At 36.8% G+C, this 16,155-nt stretch overlaps 1 protein-coding gene across 3 annotated transcripts in view; it reads right to left on the minus strand.

Annotated features, from left to right (window-relative positions):
• Positions 1-15,514, minus strand: part of LOC131439453 (F-actin-uncapping protein LRRC16A) — a 71,292-nt gene extending 55,778 nt beyond the window's left edge. For all 3 annotated transcript variants that reach the window (XM_058610465.1, XM_058610464.1, XM_058610463.1), the window contains exon 1: positions 15,321-15,514. In XM_058610465.1, the coding sequence (XP_058466448.1) occupies positions 15,321-15,357 (37 nt within the window). In that variant the 5' untranslated portion in view covers positions 15,358-15,514. The remainder of the gene's footprint in view (positions 1-15,320) is intronic.
• Positions 15,515-16,155: the final 641 nt, after the last annotated feature.

The raw sequence follows: 16,155 nt of genomic DNA on the forward strand, positions 1-16,155 counted from the left end.
TCAATATTGTACACCGTCACTTAAAATATTTTCGGATGCAACAAACATGTTATGCATAAACTATCTCTTGGTTTCTTTCAAAAATCGAAGAGAAAAATTTAGAATAGAATACCACAATATTATATGTACATGAGAAAGGCATCATTACACCACTAGGTGGATTAAAACAGGTTTTATTTTTGCGATAGTTGATTCAACTAATTTCTTTTTGATTCAACCAATATTGTTTTCGATTTGCATATATTCAAGTAGTTGAAAAATTAGTTGATTTGAATGCTGTCAAATGCCGGAGACAGCTGAAGGCAAAACAATAATCGCAATGCACGATCAACAATTTATTTAGTTGAAATCTGTTCGCGTCGCTTCAAAATGTCAATGAAAACAACATCGATGGTTAAAGCGTTTGAGAAAATTGTGTTTATTCGATTTGAAGAAATTTATGATTCCATAACAAGTGTTTATCGAACTGAGGTGTTGTGATAAAGTTTACCTTGTTTAAGATTAAAATAAGTTGGTGACAAATTGGAAAACGTTTACTGATTTGGTGTTACAAAAATCAAACAACTCACAAACATTTGTACTCCTGTTCAGAGATATTGAAATTAAAAAGATTGCTAATAACGAAATGTCCTCAATCAAATGTATATGCGTTCGTCTATACTTAATCGTTTTCGTTGAATCCATGTTAATGAATGATCATCTCGTAATCTTTCAGGGATGCGCAGATGGTCGGGTATAGCAATTCTTATACCCGAACCCGACCCGTACCAGAGTGATCAGCAAAAAAATTCACCCGTACCCGATAAGAAATTTAAAAAATTACCCGTACCCGATCAATAATGAAAAAAATTACCCGTGCCCGATAAAAAAATAAAAAAATTTACCCGTACCCGATTAAAAATTACCTGTACCCGTACCCGACCCGAATGAGTAGTAAAAATTTTACCAAAATTTAGGATGGAAAAAATAAAGTGTTTTAGATAGCGAGCCGTATCAGGCTCTAGTTGGTAAGTAAAATACATTAAAATGCTTGTTTACATTTAAACATATAAACACACTGTGAAGCATTAAGAGATTTCCAATGTCTTTGGTACTTTATACTCATTAACAAATATCAACAAAAGGGGGTAATATCTACTCAAATTTTTCGAGAAGCATATTTACCCAAAATTTCGTAATACCCGTTGTATTCAATTTTGGGTAGGTATGGTTTTTACAGCCATTGAACTTCTGTGTCACCTCCGGTGAAACCCTCAACGAGTGAACACGGTGAAAAATCACGCATTGAGATTTTCACTTGTAGTACAGTGGAAAGAAACGAAAATTAACTGGCAATATAGCCCAACTTGCTGTGCCATCTATCGGTGTCATTTCAAGTGAGGTGACACCATCCAAAAGTGAAGAATAAAAAGAACTTCTATGCAGCTTTTCTGAAATAAATGTTCATGTTTTTATGATTAGAATCCTAATGATTTATATGAAAATTTTGAAAATCTTCAACCAATATTTAAAATAACAGTTTTCTGGTATCTGAATGTGATATGAGTACTACACTACATTTTATATATGAATCAAATAATTTTTACTGGATTGTGCATTAAACAGCTTTAAAATGGCAGTCCATTAAAACCTACGTGAAAAGTAGGGTCTGACCGTAACATCTTATACCATTTTCGTTTATTGATCAGAGAAGCTCGAAAGCTGACTTAGAGTTGCCCAAACAAAGTTTGATATGTTTGTTTTAGCAACCTGAGGTCGCTCTAGATCGGACTCCAATCGCGTAGTATCGCTCTGAAAGTTTTCTCGGGTCGCACCACGCATCCATGCAAGTTTGTTTATTTTTTCTTTTTTTCATGAAGTGTTTGTTCAGGGCGCGTACCACGTGTTCGTTTCACTCGGAGTCAGAGTCGCCCGCGTGAAGGTTCAAAAACGAAAACGGTATTAGAGCTAAGGCAGTGTGTCTTATTAAATATGATATAAAAAAGTAGGGTGGAAAATATTCACATAACTTTTCACCTAACTGTGATTGATCGTTTTTTGTCGTGAATACGACTTACTTTACTATGGGGCGCCTTTTCAAAAATAGCCATATGGAAGAATGGGCAGAACTTAATCGTGAATATCTCGACTTGTATTAAAGGCATCAACATACTTCTTTCACTATTTCATCAAAAATATGATCAGGAATTCAGGATAATATTTTGAACAGTGTGAGATAACCACAAACAACTTAAAAATTAAGTTTTCTGAAAATTTTAAAACAACGCGGAAAACTTTTTACTTTTGCTTGGGTTTTTCTCGCAAGGACGACGATTTTGAGGTAGTCCGTCACATATCTTCAACTGAACGTTATAAAAGGGGAACCGTGGTCAGTGCTGTCAACTGTTTTTTTTCCAAAAATCTGTATTTGGCGGAAAAATTTGTACAATATCTTTCTCGAATAATCAAACATCGATTTAGTGCGGAAACTGATTTTGCGACCAAAAACAAAGGTCGCTCGACCATGTTTACCCCTCTGGAATCCAAAACAAAAACTGAACATCGGTATTTATCTGTATGAAAATTGAAATATCGGTATTTTGAGAGAGCATATCTGTATTCCTGTATCGAGTCCAAAAATCGGAATAAATACCGAGAAATCGGAATAGTTGGCAGCGCTGCCTACAGCGCACTTTCTACGTGGTTAAAAACCTCAAACGCTCAGGTCGTAGTTCTCTAAAGTGGAAGTTAGCTAAAGTTATCCCAGTTTTGAAACCGGGGAAAGATCCTTCCTTTTCCAAGAGCTATCGGCCCATCAGCTTACTTTCTGCCCTATCCAAGCTGTTTGAAAAGTCAATACAAATGCGAATTCTTGCTTTCGCAGATGAACACGATATATTACTGGAAGAACAGTTTGGGTTCCGGAAAGGAAGATCCACCATCCACCAACTCACAAGGGTTAACAACGTCATCCAGCAAAACAAATCAGTGTCCAAAACGACTGCCATGGCAATATTGGATATTGAAAAGGCATTCGATAATGTGTGGCACGATGGCCTGGTGTTTAAACTGCATCGGTATAATTTTCCCATGTATCTTATTAAAATTATCAAAAATTATCTTGCAGATAGAGCATTCCAGGTTTCTCTGAATAATGCACTTTCAGAAAGATTTACTATTCCTGCTGGTGTACCCCAGGGAAGTATCCTAGGTCCCATTCTATACAACATTTTTACATCAGACTTCCCACCTCTTCCGGGTGGTGGTGTTCTGTCACAATTTGCTGATGATACTGCCATTCTTTACAAAGGTCGTGTCATTAATGCTCTGAAGAATAAACTACAGACAGATCTGGACGCTCTAACTGAATATTTTACAAGATGGAAAATTGTGATCAATGCAGCAAAAACTCAGGTCATCTTGTTTCCACATTCAAGATCTCCAAAACTTGTTCCATCAGACGAATGCCGAATACGATTCGGTGATGAAGTCATCCAATGGTCCGACGAAGTTATCTATCTAGGACTCACCTTTGACAGACATATGATATTCAGGTCACATGTTGACAAAATCGTTCAAAAATGCAGCATACTCATTGGGTCTCTGTATCCGCTGATTTGTAGAACATCTAAACTGTGCCTGAAGAATCAGATGGCTGTCTATAAATAAATCATCTACCCCGCAATTGAATACGCAGTCCCTGTTTGGCGGGGCTGTGCACGAACACACAAACTTAGGCTTCAGCGCATTCAAAGTAAGATCTTAAAGATGATTCTAAATCTACCCCCTTGGACAAGGACTAGTGAAGTACATGAGATGGCCTCACTGGATATACTAGAACAAAAATTCGAACAATACTGCACGAAATTTGAAGAGAGGTGCTCAATCTCTGAAATACAAATAATTCAAAATTTGTACGTATTAGGTTAAGGATAGTTATAAGTAGGTAGATATTTTATTAATAATTAAAATAAATATTATGATTAAACATTAGTATGTAAAACAAGAGTAACTAAAACACCTAATATTAATAACGAATCGTATGAACAACAAAGATGAAAGGCCAAAGGGTCAAAACACTTGTACTGTAAAATGTTGATGTAATACACAAAAATAAGATTAATAAACAGATATTTATGAAAATGATGATGAGGTCGTAGTTCTCATTTGCCTTCCGGTCGTCAAGGCGAGAAGACGCATTGAACCAGTTTTGCATCATTTGGCACTGCGAGCGGATGTGTCGGTTTGTACGCAAAGCTAGTTTCAATTCAAGCAAGAACGATTGCATCTGCTGCTGGTGCTTTGCATTGGAGAGAAAGTAAACAAAAAATGAAAAGTGGACAACATCATAAATAAAATATATAAAATCAGCCGTTCTAATGGCTCTAAATGTTATCTAAAGAACTATTACGATTACTTCTTTGCAAATCGAAGGTAAAAATCATCAGTTTAGTGAAAATCCAAAATAATTTGATTTGCTCCGTGCACTTTTCGCTGTGCGAAAATCGTTCGAGAAAAATGTTCCGAACTGTGCTAAATATCGTAGATAATTCCACAATTTGGTCCTTCTGAAAGGCAGAAATGAATCCTATACAGCATCTCGATAGTTTCTTTCAATGAAATATGCAAATCCGAAATGAGATAATCGACGTCAAGAATCGTTTAAAATTTTAGTAGTGGAAAGGGGAAAAGTTTCGCAACTCACACAATCGATCAACTATCAATTCGAATTCGAAAGTGTGAAGAAATCGTGTCAATTTTATTCGTATTTACGACATCCAGTTATGTCTCTGACATTACACACCCGTACGTTTTTTTTAAATGAAGAAAAGAAATTCCTAGGCGAGAATGTCAAACCCCCTTGAATGAAATAGTTTATTTTTCAGAAGAACGGTTTTGCAATAAAAAATTCTCGTCAACGTGTTAATATATTTATGTGAAGTACAAATGGTCGGGTATTCGATCAGAAAAAAAATTACCCGTACCCGAGCGAGCAGCAAAAATTTTTAACCCGTACCCGACCCGTACCAAACTGAAAATAAAAATTTTTACCCGTACCCGACCAAAAACCTGTCGAGTACGGGTACGGGTCGGGTTTCGGGTAAAATACCCGAGACCCGACCATCTCTAATTAACATATAGTTGATAACAGTTAAGAATACATTTATTAATAACCTGGGCTGGAAAAGCAAGATTAAAAAATCTTTCAATCGAGATCACTGCCAAAGAAGATCACTTGTGATTTTTACCAATAAATATCACTACAGATCTGATCTCAAATGATTCAGGAACCAGTTACTTAAGATTGCGAAAAGATGAAGCAATGGTTTTTCTAAAAAGTAGTAGAAACCATGAAGCATAAAAAGCCGCCAAAACAGTAGTGTCAACACTGTTATCAGTAGTGTCGACACGGAAGTTTGAAGGTAATTAGGCGATGACATCGAACACCATTAGTATGATGGTTTCTACATGAGTGAGAATGAGTAAGATTCTTTAGCCTTAATTGTCTCGTTATGAAGAAGTCTTCAGGAAAACTTCCTATCTAAGGAATTGATCACCGACATATAGGTTGAACCATAATAGCAATAGAGAAAAAAGGTGAACTGAGGAGATAAACATTTCGTAAGAAGCAACAAAAGAAAATTTTTGGAAATACCCAACTTAGATAAACTAAAAATATCCAAAGGGAGAATTTAGTTAGTTCGCGGCTAGCAGTCTACGGTAAATCTAGTTTTAATACTTACGTCTAGATTAGTCGATAGGTTAAAATACTCACTGTTTCCTTGTAAGCATTTTCCTATTTTTGTTTTCTCCTTCTTCAAAATAGCTTGTTTTCCATATTTAAATTTTTTTTCCTCCAGGTTCATTTCGAAAATGTTCAATTTTCTTCAGCAAATTTTCCATATTTTGTTTCAACTTCTTCCAGTAAAATATATTTGTTCCATAACAGATCCATTTTATAAATCATTTTCCAGTTCAGATGTTCGATTCATCCCACATAGCTATCACTTGAAATTAAAATCAAACAAAAAACCGTCGTCCCTGGAAATAAAATTCTTATCAACAACCGATAAAACGATACATTTTAAAATACTTCCCTTGAATTGTTTGTTGTTGTATGTTAATGGTTAGAGGATCGTAGCTTCATATCCGCCACTGTCTAGTTGAATTGATTGAATCAAGTTCAAAAGAATTGTATTGAAATCGAATAAACCTCTCGGCAACGCACCAGAGTTGTTAGGTCGTTTTTCCAAAAATCTGTACACAACGTTTTTATCAGAAAATGGTGAATGGAGTTAATTTCAATCAGCAAAAAGGCCCCACAGCTACAATTCGTTATTCCTAGACAAGCCAAAACCGAAAATCAGTATTTATTTGTGAATATTCGGTATTTTCGGATATTATTGTAGAGAGTCGAGGTCACAAATAGGAAAAACACCGATGAATCGGTAGACCTGGCAACATTCCGCTGGTCAAATACCATTTCTGTATAAAATGTTCAAAACGACGAATGTAACCATGAGAAAGGTAAACACCTTCTCTTTCGATTATTACGGTACTCCTAGGAATCCTTCTCTCCAATTATGTACCGATAAAAATAACTAAAGCGATCATCTTTTAATCTGCACTGAAGAAATTACCGAAAAAAGCAGGAATATTTCGCAATAATCGTAAGAGAAAGTAAACAAAGAAAATCTCTAATTGTTACATTCGTCGTTTTGAACATTTTATAAAGATTTTTTGTTGTGACAATTTCTAGTTTTTGTTCGTTTCTAAAGTTTTTTTTTCCGTCGAGAATATTTTATTTGAAATATTGCAAAATAACATAACTCACTCAAACATCCCTCGATCACACTTACATCACAGTTTGTCATTGCGACGCTTTTATCCATATATACTCTATCACGTTGTCAACTTTAGAAACGAACAATAACTAGAAATTGTCGAAACAAAAAATTGTATTTGACCAGCGAAACGTTGCCAGATCTACCGATTTATCGGTGTTTATTCCGATTTATAACCTTTATACAACAATATCGATACGCTTTCCGAAAATACCGATTATCCACAATTGATACAAATAAATACTGATTTTCGGTTTTGGCTTGTTTAGGAATAGCAAATTGTGGTTGTGGGGTCTTTTTCTGATTAAAATTAACCGTGTTCATCATTTTCTGATACAAATGTTGTGAACAGATTTTTGGAAAAACGACCTGGCAACTCTGGTGGGTTGCCGAGAGGTTAATTCGATGTTAATATAATTATTTTTTTTTCTTTTGTGGTGTCACTATAAGGACGGCTAAGACCACTCACGGTCCATCTTGTCAGGATACATTTCTTTAGGACGATTACATCAATTCAAGGGAAGTATTTTATAATGTATTGTTTTATCGGTTGTTGATAAGAATTTTGTTTCCAGGGACGACGGTTTTTTATTTGTATTGTCAGGTGATAGATATGTACGAAGAATCGAGAATCTGAACTGGAAAATGATTGATAAAATGGGTCTGTTTTGGGAAAAAAAAATTTTACTGGAAGAAGTTGAAACAAAATATGGAAAATTTGCTGAAGAAAATTGAATATTATTGAAATGAAACTGGAGCAAAAATAATTTTAAATATAGAAAACGAGCTATTTTGAAGAGGGAGAAAACAAAAATAGGAAAATATTTACAAGGAAACAGAGTATTTATCCTATCGACTAATCTAGACGTAAGTACTAAACTAGATTTACCGTGGGATGTTAACAGCAAACTAACACCAGTATTCATATGTTTGTTTATCTAAGTTGGATATTTCCATAAATTTTCTTTTGTTGCTTCTTACGAAGTGTTTATCTCATCAGTTGTTCACCATTTTTCTCTATTGCTATGTGAGGTTGGACCTCCATGTCGGTGATCAATTGCTGAAATAGCATGTTTTCCTGGAGAATTCATCATAACGAGACAAGTCAGGCTAAAGAATCGTAGTCATTCTCACTCTAATAGAAACCATCATACGAATAGTGTACGATGTCATCGTCTAAATACCTTCAAACTTTCGTGTTGACATTACTGATAATAGGTCATTGTTTTGTCTCATTCATATGCTTCATGGTTTCTACTACTTTTTAGAAAAATCACCGCACTGCTTCATCTTCTCGCAATCTTAGGTGACTGGTTCATGACTCATTTGAGAATCCTTTTTCGAATTGTGTTAAGTTTTGAAGTTGTCTCTCACGGTACATAGCTTGAAAAATATGTTCTAACAAACGAACTTGAAAGGTATTTGCAAAAGGCAAAATATGTGACTGTGTAACAATGTGTTGCTATATGTGCATATTTAAATATCTTAACTAATGTAAAAATACGGTAAAATCATAGTGAAAAGGGCTTTTTATTAAGAATTTGTGCGCAATTGATATGATTGTAAAAAATAATGATTTTACGCGGAACATGTCAATATAAAATACTGTTTATATTGGAACAATGATATTTATTTCATATATCTCAACAAATCATGAAATTTTTTCAAATAGATCATGACGTATATCAGTAAGAATTTTTTGATTATTATCACAAATCAATAACATTGTTCTAGTTGATTCAACTAATTGCAATATCAAAAACAACTAAAACCGATTTATTTTTCAACTAACAGAATTTTGTTTCAATAACAACGCCAGTTATTTCAACTAAAATATTTGTTGAATTTGAAAGGTATGTGTCCTCACTAATTGACAGCATTTTTTTTTCAACCAATTAAATTAGTTGTTTCAACCATCGTTTCTGCTAATCGAAAAACAAAAATGACAGTTTGTTTAAAACAACAATCGATTAGTTGTACCAAATTTTAACCAATCGAATTCAGAAAATCAACTAATATTCTAGTTGAAATGGGATCGCGGGTGGTTCCGTGCATATCCGTACAACTCCATATCACTCTCAGTCAAATGGCCAGGCTGAACGTTTTGTAGACACCTTGAAACGATCATTACGCAAACTCGTAGAGGGGCAAGAAGTACCACTAGTCGAAGCGCTATAGACTTTTCTATGAGTTTACCTTTCCACACCCAATGCCTCACTTGCTGGTAAATTACCATCAGAGGCAATGCAACAGTTTAACAGCACTCGAGATTTTCGTAATTTGAGGTTGACGACTGAATCCACAATCTATGCTAAGCTGTATCAAAATTCGGATAAATGGATATGGGTTCCCAGAACTGTTCTTGAAGCCATTGAAGAAGTTAACTTTAATGTTCTTCTAGATCAACAGTCAGGTCGCCGTGAGCTTATTCGATTGCACATTTATTTATTTATTTATTGTAAAATCAACACACACGATGTGGTCCTAATGATTAATTCTTATACTATGTAAGAATTTGGCCCTTGTTTTATGCCGTGAAAGATTGAAGTCGAACTCAGATGATACTCGATTGAACGACCGTTGCAAGCCGATAATCGCACCGTTTATCCCATAGTTAGTGCGGCGTAAAGGAAGTCGAAGTAAAGTGTTGTTGCGGAGAGCTCGTGGACGAACATTGACGTTGACTTCACGGAGCAAAGTGGGGCAGTCGATCCTATCGTTCAAAACAGCTGCTATCATTAAAGCACGCGATAGCTCCCGTCTTACTTGCAGTGTGTCTAGACCGATCAGCAATCCGCGACTTTCATAGCTCGGTAGTTGATGAGGATTGGTCCAGGGTAAACGGCGAAGAGTAGAGCGAAAGAGTGAACAGTATAGGGATTTCAAGCAATAAACATCCGTAAAATGCTTAGCCATTCTCATCACGAATCCAAGGCAGCGAGAAGCTTTAGCCACAATGTAGTTGGTGTGTTGCTTGAATATTAACTGCTCGTCAAGAAAAACGCCGAGGTCCTTGATGCACGTCGATCTACCAATCATGAATCGCTCAATAAAGTATTCGAATTTCAAAGACACTTTTTTTTCTCGTAAACGTAATGATCGAGCATTTTTTCTGGATTGAGGGTCATGTGATTCAATTTGCACCAATCCGAAAAGATTGCCATTTGTCGCTGAAGAAACGTCGCATCCTCTGAGTTGCGAATAACACGGTAGATCTTGAGGTCATCTGCAAAAGATATGCGCGGTCCTTCCAGAGAAAAATTAACGTCGTAAATGTAAAGCAAGAAGATCAAAGGGCCGAGATGGCTCCCCTGCGGGATTCCAGATGTTGCAACAAATTCTTCCGAGGTACAATCGTCAATTTTAACCACAAGATGACGATTCCTGAGATATGATTGTATAAATCGAAGGACGTTTGTACCAAAACCAAGTCGATCCAGTTTTGCTATTGTGATGTCATGGTTAATTTTATCGAAGGCGAAGGAAAGATCGGTATAGATTACGTCCGTCTGAAAACCATTTGACATGGCGTTGGTCACGTAAGATGTAAACGATAATAGATTGGTGGTTGTTAACGCTTAGACATAAACCCATGTTGGTAATCATCGATATACTGCTTGCAATGATTGAAAATTGGAGTCAGTATTACTATTTCGAACAGCCTGGGGATAATGCTTATACAAGTTATACCACGGAAACATGAATGAAGCTTTCCATAAATTGGGGAATACTCCCGTAGCTAGTAACACATTAAATGAACGGTAAGGGGGGGGGGGGTGTCAATAAACCCGGTTAAACATTTCTTTAAGATGACTGCTGGTATGGCATCTGGGCCTGCAGAGGTGGAAGCCTTCATACCAACGATTGCCGTTTGTTTCGATGCTTCGTCTATATTGATCAAGTGCAAAGCATAATTAGATACAGGAACATTATTCGCGGCGCGTTCTATTTCCTGCGGAGATAGAATATCGCAAGAAAAAAGACTTGCGAACCTTTCCGAGAACAGCTGGCAAATTGCTTGAGTAGACGAACCAATACGATCTCCGAATTGCATTTGTGATGGCAAACCAAATTCTTTCCTTTGCTTATTATCATGCTTCCAGAAAGCACTTAGATTTCATTCGTTGGTAGTCTCCAGAATTGTTAAGCGCGCCACGCCGATCAGCGAGCCCCATAATTCTTTCAGTGTATGCTCGACACAAACAGAAACGTCAAATGGAAATGAAGCTCATCCGTCATCACCATCATTTCATTTCCTCGATCAAGATAGTGAAGTTCGGTTATACATTTATACATTTATATATTCTTCAATTATTACAGTAAGGTCATTTATATAGTCTGAAATAAATACTTTATACATTGAATTTGTATTGAAATAGGAAATAGGTGTGAACACGACGAGGTATATTTAGCAATCACCGTTCACAAAATCCATTAGCAATAGGTGAGAAACAAACTCGTGTTAATTTGAGGTTAATCACAAGTGCCGCTCATTTTAGATCTGTTCACGCTGTTCTTGTTCTGAGCACTAATGTTAGCTAAGTTACGTTATTAAAGAAATCACCAAAAGTAAGTTATTTAAAACTATATCTAAAACTCGATCCTATCTAAAACTTCATTTATACAATTAGGAATTTGTAACTGCGATTTGGCTGGATTCATCTAAATATAGTTAACAGAATCGGAACGATTTCTTTGCGACTTAAGCTATTTGATAACAGTTGTACATTATTTAAATAACGTGCATGGCAACGCTTCGCGATTTTTTTTTGTATATCTGATTTATCTTCACATAACGATTTCGCAAAACATATCCACCATGTTTGGAGTATTGTTTCAGAGCAGCTCTTTTGGTAGTTTTCAAGTGTCTTAATTCAACAGTTTGACACTGAGGATGCCGAGAATTTTATCTGGACCGTTTTGGTACGAAGTAATCAATCGCATACATCAAAACATTAGAAAAGGTCTGAACAGCTGCGTTGACATCATCGTTGTCAAGAATTTCATCCCAGTCGATGTTCGATAAGAAATCAGTCATGTTAGTATAGTCGGATATTTTAAAATTATAGCTGATGATGGCAGATGCGTCACGGTTGCTGGACAAACGTTTAGTCTCGAGAATAATATGCAGCGGAGGATGATGTCGAACAGATTTGACAAGAGGAAATGTTGCAGCACTGATCCTGGGTGCGACGTCAGATTTTCTGGAAAAGCAGAGGTCGAGCATTCGGCCATTCTCATTGACGACATTATTTAACTCTCGTAACAAATTAAGGTTGTACCCGTCGAGCAGAGTGGTAATCCCAATATGGAATGTTGATAATATGGGGTCAGCAAACGAAAGTCCATCGGAAGTGGTACACTAATGTAAGCCAGGAAAGTTGAAATTTCGTCAATGGGCAGCGCTTGAGCAGACGAAATTTCGTTCAACGACTCAATGTGTGCATTAATAAGCTGTAAGTCACGACAACGGTCCGGAGGATGATAAATAGCACAAACGAAAAGAGAGAAATCAAATAGATTTATGCGCACCCATACCTGCTCGACACAAAATCCTGGTGTGTTTTCAACCAGCTGTGCCGATAATCGTCAATACAGGTGCTTATGCCGCCCACATTTTAATAGTAGATGTGCAAATTGGATGTTTGATTGCCGTTTATTGTGGTTTGGATGACTTCTCACACGCACCCCGCACAGGATCGGGACGACTGGTGAACGCAGGCTGCGGAAGCTCTACTGTGGGGGACATATCAGGAGCTTCCAGAATGCGAATTTTGGTGTGTCCCGTGGTGGCATCAATCAGTGCGTTGTGCTCAGCGCTAGAGCAAGACGGCTGTTGAATGAATTTAGGATGCTGACATCTGGAAGTGCGAAGTGACTAGAAGGCGACGATACAAAACAATACTTGCCTTGAGAAGGCGTTTGGAAGACTCTCGTAGCACACCCACACACAGGACCGGGACGGCTGGAGAACGCTGGCGGCAGTGGCTCGACTGTGATGGGGGATACGAGAATTTCCATAGCACCAAATTTAGCGCGTCCCAGCATTCTCACATCATCACATGATCATAAGTCGGGTGTATTCAATAAAGCCTGCGACGAAGTACCAGGAGACGATTCTGGAATGGTAGGCACATCCGGTGTTGGTGGTGAAACATCGATCGGTGGGCGCGAAATATTTTTGTCGTGATTGTCCTCAAACTCGCAGAAAAAATACCTGGAGGCCACGTATCGGGATCGAGTGCAGCGTCGCGATATTGGGGTAGTACCCCGACTTTGAAGAAAATGAAATTCTATTGACGTCGATTCCTTTTTTTACCAATGGGACAACTTTAATCTCGTCTTTGCACTGAAGACCGTCTCTTGTTAGTTGTTCGATCATTTGCTTGGTGACGCTGGGATGAAACCGAGACAAATAAATACATATCAGAGAGGAAGACGTTAAAACTGTAAAAATGCTGCAATTTTCAACTTTTTTTTGCCCGCAAATCAATGAATAAGTTGATTCTGATCCTTCTTCGTGACGACGCTTTGCAGCAGGACAAGAAGCGCCGTTGAAACTTTGCGAGTAAGGCGCGATATTTGCTGACTGTTTTTCGTGATTTCGGCTTTCAGCTCAGCACAGATCGATTCCAGTTTTTCGGAGACAGCTGAAATTGCGCATCCTAGTGATGAGATCGTTTCCCGAAAACGAACTAGCTTCATTAATTTACAGCATTCATCGCACATCTAAAGCAAATTAGGACTACCGGCTAGTACTTTCAAGAAAGGCTTATTAAATTTGCCACAACATGATGGCAAAACCCTGAGCAAGTAATAAAATCCTCGTCAAGTTTAACGGTCTTCGCACAACGATCGCATGCATCAGCCATAGCACTCGAATCTGAGCCAGCCGACATTGAAAACTGGCGGTGAAACTGCTCAATAACACTTTCTAAGCACTGCACTCCAAAACTAGATCAAAAAACGACAAGTCCGTGTATCGATTATGAGCAAAAAGCTAAAACAGAACGATCAATAACACTCTAAAGAGACGAAAATAATTGAGCTATCTGCACAACAATGGCGGTAGTTTGTTTACGTTTGTAATAATAACAATCAACTAGCTTCGGCCTAGATGCGACAATGTTATCAAATCGTCAGCAGTGTCAACTCCGTTTGATATTCTCGTGAACTTCGACTTACGGAGACAAACTTCAGTTCAACAATCTGCGAATGAACTGGGTTTAGCAATTGATAACCAATATCACAATGATAGTACAAACAGTGACGAGTTCCACAATGCCAGTTCAACCACATCCAACCAACCAACAACGCAGCCACTTACTCAGAAGTCCTTCAGACCTACCACAGTATCTCGGATTTCCAAACGCCTAGAAGATTGTGTCGTTGGTTAGGAATAAATGGGCAGATGTTATTACACTATAGCGACCGCCCTGAACGGTTATACGGGTGTACCGAAGTGGCAGTACGCTTTTCTTTGGTTCTCATAATTAATAAACGAATTACTGTCACAATCAAGTAAACAAGGCTTAGCTATTATTTCTCATTCTGAAGAGGAAAGTAGTGTTTTTATTTTCGGAAACACAACAGGAACAGTATACTGGACGTGGAAATGAATTCTGGAACCGAACCTAAATTCTGGATCAGGATTCTGCTAATTTCTAGAATTGGATCCAGGAAATGAGTTATGGATCTGAACCTTTTTTCCTTTTTTGAAATTCCATAAGAAAGTCATCTTAGGCTTGAAACTTCGGAACATATTTCAACGATATAAATTTCTCACTGGACAGCCAACTCTGATAACCTCAAGGTCTAACAAATTATCTGTATTTTTGTCTACGTGGTGCGCAATCAACTATTGAATACTCGATTACTATTTTTACGCAAAGTCACCTATACAACATTAGACGATTTACACAATGTATTTCCTAGAATAGAGTTCAAGTAATAAATGCAATTAACTTGCCGTTGATGAATAAAAGTATATATCTCAATTGCTCATTACTTAAAAAAGTACGTTAAAATACAATATTGTTAATACTATTACCCTCTATTCTGTACTTTAATGAAATCGGAATATTTTGATCGAATGTGAAAATTTGCATTCTGTAATCGATCGAATTATGATTTTGTATTGAAAATTGAAACTCGGTCTAGATAGAATTTGAACGAAATACAGAATCTTTCGTAAACTGAAAAAATGGACCTTTAAGCAAGGGTCGTTTGCATTGTTACACGATTATGCTTGATAGATGTACTAATTATATTAAACCAGTCAGCCGGGTCACTAAACACTGGCTCAAGCAGTTACTCTAAATATTTTTGTTAATTGGTTATCATTAATATTTCAAAACAGTGAATCAGAACCAACAAATCTCTAGACGGAAGATGAACCGAAGTAGTGAGACAGTATATGCACTCCTATTATGTCGATTCCATTGTTTTGATTGTAAAAAAAAACCTGATGTGAAAATGCGAATTTATATCACTCACCGTTCAAATCTTTTGTTAATTGAGACCTGGTTGACATCGCTGTAATTTCTGCTAATATATATTTGAAAGAATTATAATGTTATGCACATAGATAAGTTGGTTGCACAGAATGGAATACATTAATTAAGAAAACAGCAGAAATTTAAAATTTTTGGTAATATACTAATGTTTCTGAATATTCAGTCTGACAGCCATTTTACTTTTTCAAACGTCAAACGAAAATATGGGCAGCGTTGCCAGTTCAATTTTCCAAAAACCTTTATTCGGCGCAAAGTTCTATCTGTACCATATCGGTATCAGAATTCTCGTCACCATTAGTTCACGGAAATGTCACCAAAGCTCCTCATTTTGGTGGAACAAAAAAAAGGTCTAATTGCCAACCGTTTCTTCTGTCTATCCATGCTATCAACGAAAATCGGTATCTGTACGATCCGTGAATTATCGGTATTTTGGGAGTACATATCTGTATTGCGGTATAGAGGTCAAATATCTGTAAAAATACCGATAAATCGGTATACCTGGCAACGTTGAATATGGGATACACGCAGAGAAAAAAATTGTAAAAATAATTTATTTCGAGTTTCACACAACGAATTTTTTGTTGAAATACATTAAGAAAAATATTACAGTAACCGCAACCTGTTCCTCATAGTCATTTCAACTATGCACTCAAATAATAGTAACGACCATGATATCAGATTATTTATCATCTGTATTGTAATAAGCACTAGAATAAAAAATCTACTACTTGACTATACTATTTGTCTTTATGACTTTTCTGGCGTGGTAATTCTGACAATCATTAAAATAAGGACGAAAAAGTCCCAATGACAAT

This window comes from Malaya genurostris, chromosome 3, assembly GCF_030247185.1.
Source record: "Malaya genurostris strain Urasoe2022 chromosome 3, Malgen_1.1, whole genome shotgun sequence".
Lineage (NCBI taxonomy): Eukaryota > Metazoa > Arthropoda > Insecta > Diptera > Culicidae > Malaya > Malaya genurostris.